Genomic DNA, 22,840 nt, shown 5'->3' with positions numbered 1-22,840 from the left:
AATAACTGAGTTTTACAATTCATCTGATAAGCAGTGACGCAGGATATCCTAACAGTGTTGCAAACGCAGGCTCTTTGCCAAGCAAGCTAAAATAGGACCACTGGCTGGATAGTATTTCCTATAGTGCTGGGGTTTTTCTTACATGTCTCTTTCAGAACCCTGCTGAGACTCTTAAGTTTGCTTGATGGTAGGAAGGGAGGTCATGATTTTACTTTATTTTCTTACATTTCTTACTGCTATTTTAAATACTAAGTAGGTACTCTGGGGTAGGTAATTAGGTAAGTTTGTGGCTTCATACACACTTTCATAAGCTACAGGAAAGATTTCAGAGTTTGAAAGGAGATTATGGAATACAGAAATAGTGGGTAAACTTTTAGAAAAATGGGTAGTGGTACGACTTATTCTTCATGTCAGGTTAGAAACATTTTCATATCTAACAGTCAAGAGTATCTGTAGCAATAGTATGAAACTATTTTTAATTCTGCATGAAGTAAATTGCTACTCAGTCTCTAGAGGGAGGCATAGTCTTCAGTAACTAGATGAAAAATGATGATGAGAAAGCTACTACTGTTTACCACCTTCGTATTTAAAGAGTCAGCAATCAGGCAAACCAGCTGTGAGAGGAAAAGGAAAGAGCATGCTTAAAGTGGAAAGCTGTTAATTGCTAGGTAATTAGGATCAGAAAAGAGTGATGAGGGAAAATAGATTTAATTTTCTCTCTGATGGAAGAGAAGGGACTTTTTTCTGAGCTGAAAGTTATTTCAAGGTCCTTATTTGCAAGACTTAATTTACTTTTTGACTTACTGTGAAACTTTGAAGTAATGCACAATACATAGATCGGATATCAATGCCTTCTCTGTGTGATTTATTGCTATGCAAACCATTTAAAGACGTTTTTCCGTAGTGCTCGTTATGTAACTTTGGCTTGCCCTTCACTTGGCTGCCAAAGCCACCTGCCTGGTTTTCCACAACCTTAATCACTGATGATATTGACACTGCCAAATTTTATGCCATTAGCAAGTAAGTTTTTAGTATATTGGTTTTAGAAGAAACTGTGAAAACTACTAATAAATGCTAATTCTAAATCCAAACCTTTTATATCCAGGATTTGAAAGGTTCATTTCTCCAGAAAGAAATACAATCAGATAGCATCTTTTTCACTTATGAGACATCTAATGTATTGAAATAAATTGCTATGCTACAATTATATTTTCTAATATTACTAAAAGCAGATGAAGATTAGCTGGAAGCAAATAAATAACAAAGTCGTAACTAATATGGTTAATTTTAAATTTGTGTGACATTTTAGCACGTTGTGAAAGGGAGGTCAGCTGCTTCCTTGCAGTAAATAACCTTGCTGTAAATAGCTTTTCAGTGTAACAATTGTAGGGTGTTTTTTTTAAATGCAGCAGCTGTGAATGGAGTTGCTAGAAATTGTATTGACGATATCTTTATCAGTTGTGACTATGATAGCTTGCTGACCATATGTATGACTTGCTTTCTCTTCCTTGCTTTCAGCTTTCTTCTCTTAAAAAATAAAATCCTGTAATCATCTTTGTTGGAGCAAGGCGAGGGGGTCATTACTAGACAAAGTGAAATCTTGTTTCACAGAGACATCATGTTATATTACGTTTAAAAAAACAAAAAACCACTTATTTCCTTGTTTTTGTTTTATTTGTAAAGCATTATTTATATTGCTTTTTAGAGAGGATGCAGAAACAGATAGACACCAATGTAGTTATAGCGAGGAAGTATGCCAACATGTTGTTAAAAGGAAAAACAATACATTTATATAAAAATTAGCATGCTGAAACAACGCTAATCTAGCTAGAACTCAAAGGAACTGTGGGGACTCGGCAGAAATCAGCCAAGAAAATTGCTGATGTGGATATAATGTTCTGTGGAGTATTTTGCAGCATCTGTAAGCAGGAATCGATCCATTGATGGTAATAGATCCCAACATGTGTGTTCTTTGTACTGTATAACCATTAAGCTAAAAACGATGGAGAGTTAAGAGCTTTCATTTGGAACTTGCTTGCTTTGACTTTCAGTCTTACGTTATGACTAGTAACTTTCAAGTTTCCAATTCATCTCTAATCACAGATTTTGCCATTGTTGAAGAAATGGACTTTAATTTTAACTTCAATAGCACGTGTTCTTATGAAACAGTGATTACTGTAAAATGACCAAATACCTTTCCTGTGTTTCAAACAGGATTGTTTCAGGTATTTCATTATCAACTGCTCAAAAAAAGTGTTCTCATAAAGCAAGATTATACGGTACATGCTCTTTGGACTTCGTGTTTTTAAAAATTAACCATGTGTACAAATTTCATTATAATGCTGGCTCTATTTGCTATTGAAATTTTAATCTGAATGGTATATACTCTGATTTCTTTTCAGCACGATGCAGGATGACATTTTCATTCTACATGAACAGGAATATGATAGCTTGCTTGAATCAGTCTTCAAAACTGAGTTTTTAAGCCTTTTATCAAAACGATATGAAGAGAAAACACAAAGAAAACTACCTCTGAAATTTAGCAATACGTGAGTTATGTTTTTTCAATGGCCTTTTAAAGAATAAATAATCATTGTTCTTGCTGATAAGGCAGATGAGTGAAAGCTGCTTGCTGAGCTCCTGCCTAGTGCTTTGATTTAGAATAATAAGAGACAGTACACTATAAAAATGCAAGGAAACCAGACGTTTTTTAGCTCATCAGAGTAATAGATTGGGATTGTATCTGGGCCATCTGCCACTTTCCACTGTCTGTGTGCGTAGGTGAGTTGTTTTCATCCTACTGAACATGCATCAGGATCAAGGGTCTGCAACTTTGCCCTGTCACAGATCAACTCTGTGCTGTCAGTGCTGTGGCTGCGCAGCAGGGGCCAGGCCAGTCACTGCACAATTAATATGCACCCATAGAGCAAGCTTTCCCATCTCTCTGCTGCCTGCTGTTTCCTGTCATGAGAAGGGAACATCCTCTTCAAACTCCTTAACCTTGACCCAGTAGTGGAAACATGATATTTGGAACACAATTTCAGAGACATAATATAATAATCTGAAATAAGGTCTCTTCTGCCAGGTGAGACGATAATTCCTGGAGGAGCTTGTTAAGTAAATTATTTTAGGAACATTCCTTATAAACAAGCCTGAAATGCTACTGAATGTTTGATGTGTGTTTTAGCTGTAAGGGCGTGCTGGAAACTATCCCAACAAATGTGTTTTTGTTAATACTCCTACCCTTGAAGTAGATTAGCAGCAGCAGGCCTTGGATTTTTCGTATGTTCATTTCCTTAAAAGAAGTGCAAGAATTATGAAAGTTAACAGGAGTGTCTTATTTTAGTTTGAAAGGGTATAGAAGGACAACTGAAGTTTGGAACATTCCTGTAGCATATGCTCCTATACTCAAAGCCAGGAATAAATATTTTTAATAATCCAGTACCAGGAATAAAAATTTTTGTTCATGCCAGTTGTAGTGTGTTATATTTCTTGGGTCTTGCCCCAAACCATGATTTTCTTAGCTTGTATCTGATTGCATTATAGAGCAGAAGCAGACAGATAGTATGGAAATACCTGGAAAGAGAGTGTGTGTGTGTGTATATATATGTATAGTCATTTATATATATGTGAAAATAATTAGAAAGATCGAAAAGTGCGTGCAAAAATGTTCACTCCCCAAATATGCACAAGGCCCACTCATGAAGCACATATTGGTCACCTGATGGTATATACAGAAGAACATTTAGGAATGCAGCACTTACTAGCTTGCACTAGTAGAGTCTTCTTCTAGTGGAATCTGTTTTATGGTAGACACATCTGTTGCTCAGACCCTTGCATGTTTTTCCTCAAAGCTCATTTATCTTCTTATCCTCTCCAGAGTGTCTTAAACTTCCTTCCTGTACTATGAAAGCCAAAAGGTCAGTTATGTAGAACATGTAAAAAAAAAATAAATTAATTAGGTGTTTTATATCATTATTCACGCATTGAATAGAGATTCTCAATCTAAGCTTTTTATTTTTAGATCTCTAAGTTATCTGCTGCCAAGTGATATTGTCCTGGTTTGACATGTAAATTCTTTGGTGTTTTTTTTTTCCTTTCTCTTTTTTCTTGTTTTCGTGTGCTTATATTAGGCTTGAAGTAAAGCTGAAAAAAGAGAGCTGGGGGCCCTGGAGCAGTAGTGGTTCTCGACAAGTGCAATTTATGCAAGGCCAAGGAGATATAGCCATTCTCAAGCCAAGCAATAAAGTACTGCAGATCAGCATTGGACCAGGGCTACCAAAGAATTCCCGTATGTATGAATTTCCTTTAGAAATGAATGACTCCTGCTTTCCCTCCTTGACTCTCTCTCACATCAGCATTTTCATTGTTTCTCTGTTACACTGAAAAGAAGATCCAAGTTATAGGTCTTACTGATGCAGCAAATTTCCCTACTGTTTTACAGTCTTTCTGGAATTTAAAAAATGTTTCTATTTATACATTTTTATTTCCCTATATACTGAATGCTTCTGAAGTGTCTGAGGTTCTTTTCCTTGTGGCAAAATAAAAAGGGTGTTAACTTACGTGACATAGTACAAAGAGCAAGCACAATTAGACAAGCATTTTGAAGCCGAGTGTTTCAGTCTCCTCAGAGCTCCTGCAGTTCTTACAGTCATGCTGATGCAGAAAGGAAGTTACCTTTGTACGTCACCAAAGACTGAGCTCCAAATAGTACTGTCTGTAAAAAATAGTCTTTAAAAGTGTTTACCTTTATGCCATGTTAAATGCTTTCTGTGAAGCTTCTACCTCTTAAGAGGGTTCTATGGGGAGAATAGGGAAAGTTTTTTGGTACAGCTACCTTATAGGATGAAAGAAGGAAGAAACTAAATCGTCTTTCAAAGTAAAACACCTATCTTTTAACCAGACCTGGAAGCATACTGCTAAATTGTTTTCCTGTCATTTTCCTATCAAACAGGACAGTGCAATAAAATTGGGGGGGGGGGATTTCTTGGTATCACTGAACTGGAAAAAGTCTACTTATATGGGTAGAGAAATTGATGATCAGAAAATGGTATAAAAAGTACTGTTGTGTCAGCTATCTGTGGTTTCTAAAACTAGTCCCTAAAGCAAATAGTCTTTAAGGCTCAATTTACTGCAGTCTTGAGACATCTCTACCTTAAATCCTATGGCTGAACTGGATCACAAAAGGGAGAGAGAATATGCCAAAGGCATCCTTGTTGCACCTAAAGCTTTAGCAGAACATGGCCAACAACACCACACATTAGAGTGATTACTCCTAAGATCAGCCTCTCTGAACACAGAGGGGCCTGGTAGCCATAACCTTACCTAATTAAGGTAATCACAAAAGGGTAACAAAATGTTGCTGGTTTCTTTCAGGTCCTACTAGACGTAATGTTACACAAACTAGAGGGTATTCTAACAGGTCTCAAACTCAGACTTACCCTATGAGAGCTGCGCCTCCGCCTCCTGGTAAGTTTTCTTAGCCTCAAGTTTAAAACAAAATTCAAAATTTAGGCTTTCACTTTTTTCTTTTCATCTGTGTTTTTGTTGGTGGTGTTTTTTTTTTTCCCATAAAAAATACATATTAAGAGGATATTAAAATTTTACTATCTTAAGTTATACATTGCAGGCATTTTTGAAGTGTGTCATTGGGAGATTAGTGGGAATCAAACTGGTATTCCACCAGAGACAGCTTGATTGTTAGGGATGCTGGCATGTTCAGTCACTGAGGAGAAGACACTGAATCTTAAAACTAACCCCATAACCTCTCTATTTTCCTCCTTAGGGAAAAATGTACACATTAATCAGGATATAGACAACACTTTGTAATGACACTGCTTTCAGGGCCATAAACAACAGAATGCAATTTATGTCTCTGTGTCCTACCCTGTTAGATAAGAACTTTCACGTGTACCGAATGAGCTCTGCCAGCAAGTTGCGTGGCTTTTTTTTCTGTATGGGATTGATGTAATTAGGGTGTTTCACATCTGCCCTTGAGCGATATGATTAATTTAGCCTGTGAACTCAGAGGAAAGAACAATATCCCATTGACCTGCAACTTCCTAAGTAGTTCTTTTTTCTACATTCCCAGAGTGTTTTTTTTAATTATTTATTTAAACAAAAGGTTCTCTTGTAGTCAGCTGCTGTTTTTTTTTTAGAGAAGCACAATGATAAGACTGTAAGTCGAGTGTGCAACCAGTCTTGGTTACCAAATGCCAACTCCCGATCCTATTGGAAAAAAAACACAACTTATAGCCATATGACTCAAACAAAGGACTGCATGATCAACAAGAACTATATATTATTCTGGTAAAGTGGCAAATTACTGTAGTTAAAGAAGTTAACCAGTTCATGGACACAGGCAGTAAATACTCATACAGAATGAATTAAATAAAGCAAGGGAGGGCTACTTTCATTTGCATTTTCAAAAACTCAGCACTTTCACAGCTACAGAAAAAAGAGACAAAAAAAAATAATAAAGAAGTCTTATGACTGTAGACCAAGTTCAAACTTGCCTTACAATAAGGCAAGTTTGGATGTAGATTTTCTTTGCATTCAAGTCCAAAGCATAGCCAACACATAATTGCAATTCAGCCTTTTGTCGTCATATAGCCCCAGCGCTCATGACAGCTGCTGAACAGACATGTCACAGAGTCCTAATTAAAAGAATCTGATACAGTGTTCAGCAAGACACTGGGCTAACTTTACCGTGGCACTGAGGTAGATAATCACAGAGCAGTAAAACTATGCTGCAGTGTTCAGGCAGGATAAATGTAACTACTGAACTTAAGTAGTTGCTGTGTTGACCCATAGGCATTGAAACAGGTTGTTTAAAAGGTGAGCAGACCTCTTTCAGTCACTCATTCATTCAGTCACATCAGTTTTTAAGGTACATGTACACTTACAGGAAGCTAGACCAGTGTGCGTGCACACATGTATGTCTGTACATGTGTGCACGTACATGTTCATGTGCATCTATATACACATGCATACTTGTGTGCACGCATGTGTGCATTTGTACATTTGCATGTATGTACATCTGTGTATACTTTTCATGTGTGCCTGCATACAAATACACACATATCCATAGTTTGGACTGGATGTGTTCATAGTTTATTTACTTCCAGGACATCAGCAAAATGGAGTAATAAATCCTTCACAGTTTGTACCACATCCCCAAGTTCCAGCAAATCAACAGGCCAATCAGAAAAATCTGTATACAAATATGACACGACCAACTTTACCACGGCAACTATCAGGAGGATCGGGCAAGATTTCACAGCAACCAGAAAGCCTGGATTTTCTGAAAGTACCTGACCAAGGAGCAGCCGGGTAAGTTTCTATGTTAATTTCTGTAAATAGTTTAATACACAAACTGTTCATGGGTGATGAAGTTATCATGGATGACCAGCTTAGGCCATTAAGCTGCACTCAGACAACTCACCTTCCATAGGATTATAAAACACATGCTCCTTAACAGGTTGTAGGGCTTTAGGAATGAAGGTAAACCAGTTCCAGTTAAATATCTTAAACTTGCATGGTGCCTTCTGCTTAAGAATATTAAAATACTTATAGTAGGCCTTCTTTCCCTTCTGGTTTAGGGATAATAAAAAGGTAGACGTGATATTTCTTGGGAACTATCAACCACGTGCTAACCACAAAAAGTTGCAAGCGTATTCTGAGCATTTGTAGTCACTACTAATTTTGACAATTTCAAAACCCTCAGCAGATGCTAACACTTCTAAGCATGCTTCCATCTTCAAAGCCTTAAAATAGTGAAGTTCATTAAATTGACGTACAATGAGCAAAGGTGTTTTGCTAATGTTAGGTTCTTATTTTGTCTTGAGAGTAGTTCACATAACAGCAACAAAACCTGTAAGCCATATGCAGGGTAAAGCCACTGTGATTTCTACCAGACAATTGTGAATAAAATTTATTATTGTAAAATGTAGCACCTGTCAAGTACCTAATGAGGTAATGTTAGTCACGCTATCACATAGGATTAAAAACATCAGTTGCATCATACTGTATAGTTCCTAATGCTCTGGGTATACACCAACACACCCCTCTCTTTCAGTCATCAGTTTATAAGGATCATTAGTATGTATCAAAGTTTCTACTTCTTGTAATTCCCATTTAAAATAGTTCACCAAGAATAAAAACAGTACCTCAGACATCTTCACTGTCTGCCCTAGCTTGCACTGACAACAGTATATGCTTGAGGCAGGTAGGAAAAAAACCACAACAGCAATTAAACCCACAAACAGCTACAGCAGTAATTGCAACTAGAACAAGTATGGATCAGCCATCCACCTCTCTGATTTTATGGATGTCAGTTTTCTATAAGAAGCCACAAATGAGAGAGAAACTGCTCAATTCTGAAGAAAACAAGGAAGGAAGAGGATGTTGGAGAGAGTGAGGATTGATTTTTATTGTTCTTGTTCTAAAACAAAACAAAACAAAACAAAAAAAAAACAGCACAGTCACTTCTTAGGCCTTAATATTCCAATACACAGGTTGCTGGCTATGTAGTAATCCCCACAACTTCACCAAATAGTTTGTTCCACATTTTGAAATACAGTAAAATACAGCTTGGGGAACAAGTATTTTGGTCCAAAATGTTGGGAGGTGCTGCACTCTGAGGAGAATACAGCCAAATAATAATTTCAGGTGGGCATTACATTACAGCTTTGGAAAGTGTTGGGATATTGTTGGAGTGAATATACAGTGGTAAAGCCTACAGGAAGAAGACAGATTTATTCTGATACTGTGTATTCAATGTGTTAATGCTAATAATACCCAACTCTGAGCATACATTCAGAAGTCCAATTTGTAACTGCCATAATAGTAATAATACAGCCTTGTTCTCCCTACCAGTACTAATCATTACTGAGCCATATTTCAGTAGGTGTTTCCAGAGCCATTTTATAATCTAGTTTCCAAGCAGAAAAAGCATGCTGCAACACTGTCAAATGGTCCATTATAAGAATACAGTCGTGTCCTGAGGGAAAACAGCAAATATATTAAAAATAAGTCAAAATTGTCAAAAAGCTGCAGTTCTGGGAACTTAGCTCCAGCAAAGGCTGGCCTCCTTGTTGCCCAGTACTCGTGCTGGTCCACAGGCCGGCTGTGCCCCGCAGCCAGGGGCAGTGCGTTACGCTTGAGGCGTGCGCATGCACCCTGCTGGCAGCCTGGGGTGGCTCAAGCCACGCGCAGTCAGCAGGAGCAGACCCGACTCTGGAGGTGAGAGCATTTTTGCTGGAACTTGATATGACCACACAGTGCACTGCACAGCAGAGTTCTGCACTGTCTGGCTTTCTGTTCCTGCTGCAAGGGGCAGTAAATTCATTTTTTTTAGAGAGCCTGGACAAATACAAGTGTCTCTCACCACTCCAGCAGAAAGGCTAAGGCACGTGTTAGGTGTAGCTCATCTTCCAGCAGAAGACATGGTAAAGAAATAGTTTACCTGGCAGCTCTCTTCCTAGTAATTTATTTTCCTAATCCTGTATATAGTCCTGGGGACTGGCAGCAACCTCAAAACCTTGCCATTGCATGGGAACTACACTGATTAGTGCACATGGGTTGCTGCATTGAAACCTGTGCAATGAAGTATGACAAGGCACCAATATAGTTCAGGCTTTAATTTCCCTGATACTAATACCTCAATAATACCTCAAGATCCCGTACAGCCAGCAATGCAAGTTCTGTTCCTTCTCATCACCTCACTTCTTACTACCTGCACTCTTGGCCAGCACAATTAGGGACACAACTGGTCCAAACACTATCTCACCAAGCTAGTGTATCATTTCAAGCTAGCATATCATTTCTCACCTATAACCATTCCCCCAATCAGTCCAAAAACAGTTTAAAAACAAGAAAAAAAGAGACAGGCTCACAAAGGAATGGAGGCATCAGGTATGCCAGAGTTCAGAAAGGACACCTGAGGGGTTCTTCCTGTTCTTCCTTTCAGCTGAACCTGTTCAGTGGCATAGCCAGACATTTCAATAGTACTATCCGTAAGTTTCTCTGATACATTCAGCTACTATGAAAAACAAATATCCCAAAAAGCAACAGAACAAAGGAAGTATACAAGTGACATTTGCAAGGCTTTTCCTCCTAAGTGTTGAGGTCCTTAATTTACTAAAATGAAGTGGTATTGCTATATTCAGCAGCGGCTTCCAGATTTTTTTTTCAGTTTTTCCTCTAGTTTTCCTGTACACAAGACGTGAGCTAGAGGAGTTATGAATTTACTCTTTTAAGACCACAGCCATTATAGATGTCATTTTAAGGGTAGTATTTTTACCAAGTTAAGTTTTATCTTTAGCAAGGTTTCTGTATTAACACATCTTTAATTTTTAGTCATTACTAACAATAAAGTCTGATTTAAAAAAAAAAGGCAAACAAAAACCCACCATGCTCTCACCATCAAGACATTTCATTTAAGATGTTCTGCTGTAGACTCAGAAAAGCTGTTACTTTTGTGAGACTTACGCTTACCATATTTCCACATCTGTCTAGTTGGTCTAGGCTTCACACTGCATTGTATCCCAAGCAAAATCAGCAGCCTAACAACAGGAGAACAAGCCTCCCTCCACTTGATAAATTTAGTACCAAAATGCTAAGCCATGCTTTAAGACAACCCCAGCTCATTCTGTGATGCAGCTCACTACAGGAACTTAAACTAGAATTTGCTAGAAATACACTGACAAAAATGAAGCGTAGTACTTATAATAAGTAACTACAAACCTCTTCTGCAAGAGCTATGTAGCATTGTCCTGGTATCACGTATCATTATCACAATTCAGCTCCCCCACCCCTCCATCACAGCTTTTATAATAGGAAGTGCAATGAACAACTAAAATGACATATTGTATCTAATACCTGTTCTTTCTTCCAGCCTTTATTAGCTGATGAGCTGGAAAAACGCATTTCTTCCCTTTCCTTTTCCCAATCTTTGGAGTGGTCATAGCTGTGACAGACTTTGTGCAGCATCTCCCCTGCTGCTTCAGAGTTGACTATAACAGAACAAGTCCATAGACGGTCCTGGAATCTGTGACAACTTAGGACAGTCTCTCTTACAGCTTAGTCACAAGAATGGTAAAGTAGCAAACCCATGAGCTAGAACTTTGTTTTTATTACTGGAAATTAAATTCCTGCTGAAATGGGAGCACAGAAGGAGATAGACTAAGCCATGTAGTTGCCAAGGTATGCATGAACTGCATGTGCCCATTTATTTACATTCTGGTCTGAGCACCATCTTCACCTATGCATTTAAACTGCTGTTTGGAAGTACCTAGTCATCCATTTTCAGTAGGAAGTAAACAGCAACTCTTAACCCTTTCACAGGGAAGTCTTATATGCCTGTTTTTAATTGGTGTGACATTTAAGAGCTATTTATTTTTCCCTTTTCTATGATATTCTTTACAATCTGTTCATCGGGATGGGTTGATAAAGCTTAGGTTCAAGTCATAATAAACTTTGAAACACATTAATGTTTCCCTCTTAAGTGTTCGCAGGCAGACCACAAACCGGCCCCCACCAGCTGGAGGAAGGCCTAAACCACAGCCAAAACCTAAGCCTCAGGTACCACAGTGCAGGGCACTGTATGCATACGATGCTCAGGACACAGATGAACTTAGCTTTAATGCCAATGATGTGATTGATATAATCAAAGAAGGTACGTAAACATAGAAAAAAGCTTTTGCTACTAATAGTTAAGACATGGTTTTTGGAGTTACCCCAGAGTTATCTTCCCTGATAAAGCTTGCAAATTTCTGTGATAGCTCAGAGAGCAGAGACATCCACAACAGTCACACCTATGCACTTTAAAATATCAGAGTTGACAGTTGAAAGCTATTCACTTTATTTGCTACTGTAGATCTGTCAATTTAGAGTGTAACTATTCAGGTTCTGACTGAAAGTTAGCCTAATCCACAAAAACCAAGTAAATCCAGCTTCAACTCTTTGATTTCTCCCAAAGCAACCTAACCTGAATTTGCTGTGGTTAGCAAATTCAGTTCTCCAAATCATTTATCATCCTCCTTCATGAGAAGGCTGTCAGCAAGTAGGACAGCTTTGTGAGCCTGCCTCAGAAAGTATACAATAAGGTATACAAAACCTCAATCCTTACTTTACTTTCTTTGTCACAGATCCTTCTGGTTGGTGGACAGGAAGACTACGAGGGAAACAAGGTCTGTTTCCTAACAATTATGTCACCAAGATATAAAAGACTGTTAGACAAGAAAAGGCTATGAAGCTAACAATGTTTGAAGATGTTTTCCCTTACTGTCAGGACACTGTTCTCCCGAGATCTGCTATTCTCAGCATTTTTCACCAGTGAAGTTGTATACAAGGAACAAGAAACTTATCCACAGCAGAGACTTTGATATTTGTCTCAGAAACATACAGCAATGGACATACTGACAAATTATTTATTATATTTAAAACCTGGTTAACACCTAGTAAGTGAAGATATTCAAACCTATCATTCTGAAACAGAAAGGTGCTTTGCAGTCTGGGACCAGGGACTTTAAGGTGTATTTAATAAGTGCCTTTAGTTGAATATCAGTAATCTTTTTAATTATCTGATGAAGATTATGTTAAATGCACATTTCCTCTAATGCAGATCATTCTGGGGAACATGTTAAGTATGCTGCTATGTGTTTAAAAGAGTTAGGGTCATTTGGGATATTACCATCTAAAAATCTACTGCGATGGTATATTTAAATAATTATGTACAGAGATGTAATGGAATTGGTTTGCATTTGCTGATGTATTTAGGGACTCCCAACAGGCACTACAAAAAGTTTAAACAAAACTATGTAGTACTGTATGCTAAACAATGTTGCCTTCAAGATTTATATTGGAATATGGCTGGCCCATGTTGGAATTCTGTTTAATGCTCTACCTGTTATAAGAAATGTCTTTATGCACAGCTGTACATTTATAGAAATGAATCCTATACTGTATATAAAAATTGAATATGGTAGAAACATGTATGAATGTATAATGTAGTATTCCACTGTTCTTACCATAAAGTAGTTCTACTAGAATTTTTATGCCAGGTACTTACAGATATGCACTACTCCTTTTAAATGGTAAAAGCAAGTGTTACTGCTTAAGTCTAATTGCCTCCCACACCATTCAGAGTGACTGTTGCTTGCCGTACAGTGATCAGCATTCATTGCTTTGCCTTGTGAACCTCCATAAAATAAAACAAGCAGCAGTTTGCTCAACAGGTCTGTTCACTGTGCAGTTTGTTTTCAGATATTATACATACTAATGTTTCTTAACAACCACTTGTTTAAAAAAAATCCCTCTACTGTGCTCTGATTGTTTTCACTTTGCCCAGCTGAAGAGCTATGCACTACACTTTTTCCTGAGCTTTTTCTGTTTTAAAGTGTTGAATCCTGTCCCTCCTAAGCCACTGCCTAAGCTTCATTTAGGCACACAAACTCCATCTCCATTAAGAGATTTGACTCCTTCAAAAATACCTATTTGCATTAAGTGCTAGACTTATTCTATAGAAGAGAAGTCTCATGCCATAAAGATAAAAGCCTGTAGCTTCAACCTCCAACAGGCATGGCATTGAGGACTAGGCACAGTTTTGTAGTACTGCGGACACGCCTTCTACATCAGAGCCCGCACCCTCATACAGAAGAGACACAGAGTTCAGCCTAATTTACAGACTATCTAACAGTTTGCAAGTCAACATTAAATACATAGTACTATTAGTACTATTTATGTATTTAGTACTATAGCACTATTAGTACTATAGTACTAAATACATAAGCATAAATAAAGTGAGGCAGAAGAGCTGCAGTACTTACATGCTTGTATTTCTCTGAGCATACAAATAAATATTTAATTTTATAAATGCTTATTAGAAGAAAAAAATAACAAAGGAAATCAAAAATTGAAAGTGTATTGTATTCTCTCAGGTATTGAGGTTTGCTGAAAAAAATAAAAAGGGGAAAAGAACAGGTAATGAGAAGCTAGGGTTTTTTTTTTTGTTTTTGTCTAAGAAGTAGAGTAGGTTTTAAGATGTAAGCTGATACAAAGGTCTGATCCCTGCAGTTCTACATCTACAGCCAGTGCACACAGAGGAGTTTCCTGCCTCAGCTCTCTGTTTAGGCATACAAAGACAGACAACACATTGTCTCATCTTCACTCAGTTGCCTAAACACAAAGCCTTACAAGGCTGCATCTGTTACAGCCCTCCTACTTTTCCCAGCTTTAAGTAAACAAACTACAAAAAAACAAGTTCTTGAAGACTTCTTTGAGACATGTCACTGAAATAAACACCGTATTTACTATCCCATAACGTATACCAAGGAAAGTCCTGCTCTTTAAAAGTGTGAACAAATTACTAAATACAAAGCCAAAAGATACCGAACAACCACAGAAACTACACATATCTAACTGCAAATTGTATCAGTCACCTACTTTGTCAAATGTCCTAATTCAGCATCAAATTGCAGGCACTTCTAGATATTGCCTTAAAGATTCACAGTTGCGGGGGGGGGGTTATATATATATATTTTTTTTTTAAAGAAAAGAGCTTTATTTCTGAGCATACAGTTGTATTACAAAGCAAGTTTAAAATTTCACCTTCAGAGGGTCTGAAACGTCTGTGATAAGGCTGGAATGCTATTTACAGAGAGCAGTAGCTTTGCCTCAATAGACAACTAAGGACAAAGTGCATATCATCAGATACATCTGTCTAGGGTTATCATAGGAGTGATGATGCTAGGTCCTTGATTGTCTTGCTGTTCAGTTGAGGGATTGTGCTGATCCTCAGGAGTTTGCTACTCGCATACTTGTTCTTTATAGCCTGCAGAGGCAGAGGAATAATGTTACAGAAGATCTACACACACAATCCTTACTTTGTTCAATTAGTCTATTTTGAAAACAAAAGGTTAGAAGTGAACCAGCATACAGAATAGCAAGAGCACAGTTTTATTTAAAATGTTCGGTAATTGTTAGTACTGATACTTATAATGTTTTGTAATTGATAGTACTGACGGAATATTTTTTCACAGGCTTGTCTAAATAGCATATACTTTAAGGTAACATACACAGAACATTTATCTAAGGAGTCACAATATGCAGCAAAGGTATTTCTAAAACATTAGAAAGTTTAAGTAGTTATACTTACAGTGTATTTTGTTAAGTTCTCATTTACTTTAACCACATTCTTGGCCATATGTTTCATAGTCATCACAAGACTGTCTTCTGCATACCCAGTGTAGTACTGCTGCTTTGTACCCTAAAGCATAACAGTAAGAAATTTAAGATTTACAAAGTGGGGATTCTGCTTACAGCACAATCACTTCAGGTATCCAGCGCCCCAAGCTTCAGCTACTAACTTTGAGTGCTAGAAGTTGTAGTACTGTCAGTTTAGAAGACAGATTCAGAATCGTATCTAGTGTGCAGTGAAATCTGGACGCATAAATACCAAGAATCATGTTTTGGTACTGCATGGAAAACAAAAGAAACAACCCTTGCAAGAGGAACCAGTAGCTGATTTACAATTTACTATTCGCTATTCACAGTCCATGGTTTCATTATTCTACCTGAGCTACTTAGAGTGTAGTCTTCTGTAACTCAACATTTCCATGGGAAAAATCCCATTGTATAATGGTGTTCATATAGAAAAAAAGTTTTGTTTTTAATGGCATGTTCTATATTCTACCTTCAGCTGTGCATCAGCCTGTCCTAATAGCATTTGATCCCTTGCATTATTACTGACCTAAACACAATTTCCTTCAGTAGTGGTTTTAACAGTTCAATTCCATTGACTGGAGGAAAAAACCTCGCAATGTGTTTGATTAAAACACTTACCCATTTGTTCTGTCCCAGAATCTTTTGAGACAAGCATAACGCAGCTGCTGCAATCTCTGAAGGATGATGGTGCACCATGTCATAGTCTATCAATGTCAATTCCATCAGGTATTTTGCTAGTGTATGTTGCTCAGCATCAGCCTATCAGATTGAGAGTTTGTTAATACACAGTTTCACTTCACCTCATCAAGATACTTCAGAGTTGTTTATTCTATTAATTAACTTACAAATAAGTTGACTAATCTTGTTTTGCCAAGAAGATCTTTATTAAGCCCTAAGGACCATATTAATTAGCAGTTACCTCAAAATTCCAAACCAGTGTAGTCTAGCAGCCATTTGGCATTTAGACACAGACAAGTGAGAGATTTTAACAGAAAAACAGCAGCATCAGGCACTGCTGTGCCCAGCTAAGCACTACAAGTTCTCCCTCTGTAATACACTATTAGGTGGGGGGAAATATAAGTTAATAAAAATAAGTTAAGTAGATCTTCATTAAGGCATCAGCTAACTTCAAGAACTACTTAGTGGTCTGTTAAAGTAAATGAAGCCCACTTCAAATGCAGGCAGATTACTTAAGTTTGAGCCTCCTAATTGTGAAGACTCAGCTCAAACAGAAAGCTTACCTTTTGATTCTTAAGATAATACAGCATTTGCATCCAAGAATCATGAAGAACTGATATTGCTTGCCTTTTATGAGAAACACCCTGATTACCAGACAAGAGGCTACTCTGAAAACTGGGGCTCTGCTCTAGGTGTGTTCAGTTTACTGTAACAGTAAACTCACTGCAATTAAGACTGAACACAGGCCCCGGTAAATACAAAAATGAAACCACTACTGGCTGCCACAGTGTGAGGTCTTATTCCTCTGCCTGGAGTTTCATAACTGAACATTCTCTGACATAGCACAAAGCAAGTAAGATGATAATGCCCAAAGCAATAATGATTGTCTTTACACCATCTTGACTGTCAGGGGTGTTCATATCAGTATTTATCAATACCTGAAGGGAGGGTGCAATGAGGATGGGGACAGGGTCAGCATTGCCAAATGCCAGCACGAGAGGCAATGGGCACAAACTGGAACACAGGAGGTTCCGTGTGAACAGCAGGAAGCTCTTCTTTACAGTGCACGCGATGGAACTGGAACACATTGCCCAGAGGTTATGGAGTCTCCCTTCTTGGGGATGTTCAAAAGCTGCCTGGACGTAGTCCTGGGTAAGCAGCTCTAAATGTCCCTGCTTAAGCAGGGGGGTTGGACCAAATGACCTCCAAAGTTCCCTTCCAACCTCAACCGTTCTATGATATATACACAGGAAGGTTCTAGGCAATCAGGACAAGTACCCACCTCTCCAGCTTTTGATGCTCTTCTTAAGAAATGAAGTGGAAGAGGCCGCCCCAAATCGAAGTTCAACTCTTTAAGAATCGTCATCTCCATTTCTCTAACTTCAGCACCAGTGTAAGCATTGTCAGTAATGTAAACAAAGTCTGCTATATCAGGAGAGAACATCTCTTCGTATTTTGAAGCTAGAAGCAGCGCTGTTACACCCACCAACTGAAGTCTCTTACGAGGTACTGAATGAGTCTGCAATATAGGAATTTGAAAAGTAAGACCCAAAATATCGAACTCTAGACACAGATTCAAATTCATCAGCTTAAATGCCACTATGTCAGTGTTTATTCTTAAAGACATAAAAGAAATTTTCTACCTTTGAGTCGGAAGTATCCCCATAATGACAAGCTCAGAGCATCACAGCTTTGGAGTTAAGATGATGTGTTACAGAACTCTTACATGAAGAGCAGCAGACTTCTTAGGATTAATCAAACTCCTTTAAAAGGATAGTTATTGTCTTGTACTTTTTCTGCAACTTCGCTAATTCAGCTAGAGACCATGGGATGGTTCATACTGTAGTATGAACACTTATCTCTATCATTTGCAATTTCAGTTTTGATTAACGGTCATGTACGTACTGGTTCTGGGGTAAGATCCCACCAATTGTTAGTATTATTACCATACCAATGTCCATCCCATGTCTCAGGATTTGCACAGTGTATTAATTTGCAGATTTGTTTAGCAGAGACCAAGGATAGCATGATTTAGTAAGAGATCAAATTCTTCCTGTAGTTGTTTTTCCTCGCCTTTCAGCTGAGACCAATAGCATTTTAAGTTCCCTAATTTCTGTCCCTAGTTTCTCTTGGTTTTCCTTTCCAAAGGACAGTGATGTTTTCAGCACTTCATTTTCTGATTCTAATGCAGCACATTCCGCATCCACAGTTCTTTCAGGGGGAGGAGATTCTTTAATTTGCTTTTGCACACAGGACAAGCAAGCCCCCAATACTGGACAAATAATTCCTTTACCTTTCAAAAATCTTTGCTCACTTCCACTGAACAAATCTTATGAGGAGTGGCTGAGGGAGCTATGTTTGTTTAGCCTGGAGAAAAGGAGGCTCAGAAAGACCTTATGGTGCTCTACAACTACCTTAAAGGAGGCTATAGCAAGGTGGGGATTGACCCCTTCTCCCAAGCACCGAGTGATAAAATGAGTAAAATGGCCTTAAGCTTCACCAGGGGAAGTTTAGGTTGGACATTAGGAAAGGTTTCTTCACTGAAAGAATTGTGAAGCCTAGGGAAGTAATTGAGTAACCATCCCTGGAGGTCTTCAAAAAACATGTAGATGTAAAGCTTAGTGACATGGTGGACCTGGCAGTGCTAGGTTAAAGGCTGGAGTAGATGATCTTAGAGGTCTTTTCCAACCTAAATGATTCCATGATTGTTTTACTCGCTCTGTCACTTTGTCCTCATCTTTCCATGTTTTTTGGGCCCATTCTATTCCTGCTCTGGATGGTGAGCACTTAAGATTTTTGCAGCAGTTTACCCATGGCAATCCTGCTGAGTACACCAATTTTACTGTCGCATTAAAGTGAACAGAGTCAAATGTTTGCTTGTTTCACAGCCCTGCCAAGGGCTTTCACTGAGAGAGTTTCACAAAGTTGAATGTACTTAATAAGGTGACAGATATGACAGATTTGGAATTGCCATTGAATAAATACACTTACTGCAATAGCACTAACATGTAATAGTGCTAGCAAAACGCTATCCCTCACCAAAAGGTGAAGGCACAGATCTTACCAAGGTGTCCCTGTCTTGGCAGAGGAGAAGGAGCCTAGTCCATCAACTGCCTCTTCTAGGTTTCCAATTTCTTCTTTCTTCCCCAAGCTCTTCTTTCTTCCTCACTATAACTTTTTTTTTCCCCCTAACACAAACTTTTTCTTTAACTGTTCCATCTCAGGTGTGATGTTTAGCACAATTTGGGTGAAAAGTTTAGTACTACAGTAGTAATATGTTTAGGATGTACCTCATTAAGCTCATTATCATATCCAGGGGCGTTAACTTTAGTGTTCATTTTACACATAACGAAGCAAAAGTTTTCACTCCAGCACTGTAGCCCTCAAGATTCTGTTATGTCACAAGAACAGGGCCATCCCACCAACAGAGGACTCCCTCATTCAGCAAGCTCTCTTATCAAGCTTGCAGACCCCCATCCACAACATTTGTACAGGGGATAGAAGAACAAGCTGTTCATCTCCCTGTTGCCTGAGGCTGGTGCTTATCAGTGACACTAACAAGTCTGACTAATCTCCAGTCACTGAACAGATCATGTAATCCAAACATGTTGATAAACATTGTAGACTTACTTGTAAGAAGCGGTCCATAATTGCAACACACATGTACAGTGTTTCCTGCAGAAGCTGGAATCTTGAGTGGACCTGGACAAGCCAGTCAACTAAAATTGCACGCATACGCCCATTGATTGTCTTCCCATCGAGGTAACGTGGGCGCACCAACTGCTGCAGCTGTTGGAGAAAGAGCTGCATGAGCAACAAGATAAACACTACGCTGCAGCAGCACAGATTCAGTATGTCATACCTCAAGCTGTCTCAGATACAGATAGATATCCTTTACATAGTCACTACAGAGCTGGGGATTCCCACAGTCCTCCGCATCGATGTCTTCTACATTGTTGAGCAACACATCAGAGAAGGCTTGGCACAAATCCTCTTCTTGCATAGACACATCCATAGGGACAGGAGACAGAACCTAAGGAACAGGTCAGTGCTTACGTAACTACAAAGCGGCAATGTTCTTTTATCCCCACATTTTTCAAGTTACTAATGTAACAATTCCTTGAGATAAAAGACCAAAACCCCAGTACAAAGGTTTTGCTTTTTCAGTATGGCAATGGGATACATCTACAAATAAAATTTGATGTTAGCACTCTCACTTACAGAGCTGAGACTAAGAAGCACATTAGCATCATAACTTCCTACCTTTGGAACAGTAGTTTCTTTGAGCACTGGTTTCACAGCAGCTGGAGGTTTAGGCAGTATAATTGTATTCGTCATCTTACTAGGCTTTACGGATGATTTGAAGCAGTCTGTTTTCTATAGTGAAATCAACGATTATTAGTACAGAGCTAGTTATGCATCTTTTCCTTATCAATAGATTTCAAACGTTATTTTACCTTAGTTACACGCGTTCCTCTTGTTGTAACTTTGTTTCCTATTTCTTCCAAAGCAGCCCTTTTAGCAGTCACTTGGCTTTTGGCTTTACCATTAAGTTCAGTCACAGCATTCTCCAACCCCCTGGTGACCTAAAAAAAATAAAAATTTAGTTTAAAAGTCAGAGACTAACTTCATTTAATTTTCAGATACCTGACTATGTTTATAGCACTTACCACCACTGTACTGGTATACCTCTATGTATGCCATCTACTACCAAATGCAGTAGTTTTTATTTCCTACACATTCGCATGGGCTCAGGGAAGAAGTCTCAAGCACACAAATTACAGAGAGTACCATGAAAAACACACCCCATCTCAGTCTTCCTTACAGCCTTTTAATTCCATTTAGTTAGGTAGAGCGCTTACCTGCCACCTAGCTATCTACTGTATTTCCCCACTCAGTAACTAGAGCAGTAATTCCACGAAGATGAGCAAGGCACTTTTTGTTCACAGAATTGTAAAGGTTGGAAAAGACCTCCAAGATCATCTGTTCCAACCATTCCCCCAATTCCGCTCCATGTAACAAAAATTGCTATATAGATGGAGATAAGCGTCCACTGTTTACCGTGGGGAGAAAACAAAAACAACAACAAAAAAAACACCAAACACACACTACTTTTCAAGAGCTGCTAATGAAGTTTTTAACTTTTACAGAATTATTCCAGAAAAAAAAATCTGTTTTTTCGTTTCTTTCCCTCACCTCGCCGTTGAGCAGCCTGCATTTCCCCCCGCCATGCCCACCCCTGCCCCTCGTTAGCAGCGTGAGGCCGGGGGCGGGCACCTGGCGCACCGGGTGGCCGGGACCAGGTGCGACCTGAGGAACCGCCAGGGCAGGCGCCCGCGACCCCCCCCCCCCCCCCCCCCACCCCCCCCCTCGCAGGCTGCCGCTCCCCGCTCCCCCCTCCCAAGGGCACGCGGCGCTGGGAGCCCCAGGCCCTGCCCGCCCGCCCGACCGCCGCCCGCGGGCCCCGCGCTCCTGCGGCTGCCGGGAGCTCGCTGGGCGCCTCACAACGGGGCCCGGCTGCCCCCCGGCCCAGCGGCACTCACGGCTGCGCGGCGCGTTACGGCCATGGTACGGAGATGTGGGAGGCCGCTACCACCCGCGCGACTCCCCGCAAACAGAGACCCCAACTGCTGCCTCACGTCGCCGCTGCTCCCCTTTAAACTCTCTCCCGCGCTCCTATTGGGCAGCTTCATACGATGCACGCGCTCCATTGGCCCGCCCCTCGAGGCCCCGCCCAAAGAGGAAACGGTTTCAATCGCGTCCGGCGCTTCCAGAGGGGGCGGGGCTCGCGCCCCACATAGTCGCGCGCGAGGCGCCCGGCGCTGAGGGGCGGGGCTGGGGCGCCCCGCGTTACCCCCGCGCTAAGGTGTGCGGGCAGCGCAGCCGCCGGGGCGGTCTGTGCGTTACCCTAACTGAGCCTCGAGGAGAATTATGATCTACTTTAGCTTAAGCTGCTAACTCTGCTGACCAGGCGGCGTCCAGCCACGTTCCATCAAACTGGCTTCCAGGAGAGCCTGCAGCTCGGCCCGCCTTCCTCCCTCCTGCACCGCACCAGGGCCAGGCTGCGGCCCGGCGCCCCGGAGCCAGCCCCACGCATGGCTGAACGCATCAGAGCTCAAACAAAGAAGCAAAAAGCAACTAGTTAGTACTAGTGGAAATAGGACAGCAGGGCAGTGCTCTGCAGGAAGATCCTCCTACCTGGGGAGGGCTTCCCTCCCCCCATCCCCTCTCATTAAAGAAAGGGCTAAAAAATAATGAAAGGATTTTCACTATAGCTTACTAAAGCAAGCACTTCTACACAACGAGCACTGGTGTGTGGCTCTTGCATTTCCTCCTGCAAGTAAACTATCTAAAAATAAGCAAGAAATCCCTCCCCCTGAAAAAAAACTTAAGACTGCTCAACTGCTGTTGCTGCTAATTCCCCACTTCACCTTCCCCATTTCAACATTGTTCTATTACATTTAGTTTTTTTTTTTTTAAATATATAAGTCTTACCTTGCTTGTGGTATTTTAAAACATACCAGTACTGAAGATTCAGTAAAAGCCTCCAAAGCTCTAAATTTGGAGCCTGTACACACTGAAGATATAAGTGGCACAAGTCACTTGAATTGCAAAAGAGCAATAATATATATGTATTTAGGATGCAATTTTCAGTTTTCTTAAATTCATTTTGTACCATGCTCCTGAGATTCAGGAATTTTGATACTAGAGTAGTTGCCTAAAACAAGACAGAAGAGTCTATTTACAATAATTGCTTAACAATCTCCCAAAACTGACTGGCTTTGTTTATTCACATGCACACATTAGCATTTTGATAGCCTTTGTAAGATCGGTCTTCTTGAATTCCTAAATTCCAGCTAAATGACACACTGTTTATTATCACATTGAACTGCAGCTAAGTGTTGGTTGATCCTTCACTGAGAGAATTTTTCCTTGT

At 39.7% G+C, this 22,840-nt stretch overlaps 2 protein-coding genes across 5 annotated transcripts in view; one reads left to right on the top strand and one right to left on the bottom strand.

Moving 5' to 3' along the window:
• Positions 1-13,231, top strand: part of MYO1E (myosin IE) — a 92,454-nt gene extending 79,223 nt beyond the window's left edge. For all 4 annotated transcript variants that reach the window (XM_040569545.1, XM_040569547.1, XM_040569548.1 and 1 more), the window contains 6 exons: positions 2,403-2,549; positions 4,134-4,291; positions 5,377-5,469; positions 7,128-7,332; positions 11,508-11,677; positions 12,150-13,231. In XM_040569545.1, coding sequence (XP_040425479.1) covers positions 2,403-2,549; positions 4,134-4,291; positions 5,377-5,469; positions 7,128-7,332; positions 11,508-11,677; positions 12,150-12,226 — 850 coding nt within the window. In that variant the 3' untranslated portion in view covers positions 12,227-13,231. The remainder of the gene's footprint in view (positions 1-2,402; positions 2,550-4,133; positions 4,292-5,376; positions 5,470-7,127; positions 7,333-11,507; positions 11,678-12,149) is intronic.
• Positions 13,232-14,539: 1,308 nt separating this feature from the next.
• On the bottom strand, positions 14,540-21,629 carry CCNB2 (cyclin B2). The gene is made up of 9 exons (XM_040569549.1): positions 21,447-21,629; positions 20,361-20,489; positions 20,167-20,280; positions 19,766-19,936; positions 19,534-19,692; positions 17,186-17,422; positions 15,844-15,984; positions 15,158-15,268; positions 14,540-14,833 (listed from the first exon to the last, which is right to left on the bottom strand). The coding sequence occupies exons 1-9, from the start codon at positions 21,612-21,614 to the stop codon at positions 14,732-14,734; spliced, it is 1,332 nt and encodes a 443-aa protein (XP_040425483.1). The 5' UTR covers positions 21,615-21,629; the 3' UTR covers positions 14,540-14,731.
• Positions 21,630-22,840: the final 1,211 nt, after the last annotated feature.

This window comes from Cygnus olor, chromosome 11, assembly GCF_009769625.2.
Source record: "Cygnus olor isolate bCygOlo1 chromosome 11, bCygOlo1.pri.v2, whole genome shotgun sequence".
NCBI lineage: Eukaryota > Metazoa > Chordata > Aves > Anseriformes > Anatidae > Cygnus > Cygnus olor.
This window is presented reverse-complemented; position numbering and strand designations above follow the sequence as displayed.

Bases quoted from the DNA above. Each gene is read 5' to 3' on its own strand.
- CCNB2 (XM_040569549.1), bottom strand. From the start codon at position 21,614: ATGGAGCGCGTGCATCGTATGAAGCTGCCCAATAGGAGCGCGGGAGAG. The intron at 20,490-21,446 runs GTGAGTGCCGCT...TATTTTTTTTAG, and splicing joins CCGTAACGCGCCGCGCAGCC to GTCACCAGGGGGTTGGAGAA. The intron at 19,693-19,765 runs GTATGACATACT...TTTCTCCAACAG, and splicing joins TGTATCTGAGACAGCTTGAG to CTGCAGCAGTTGGTGCGCCC.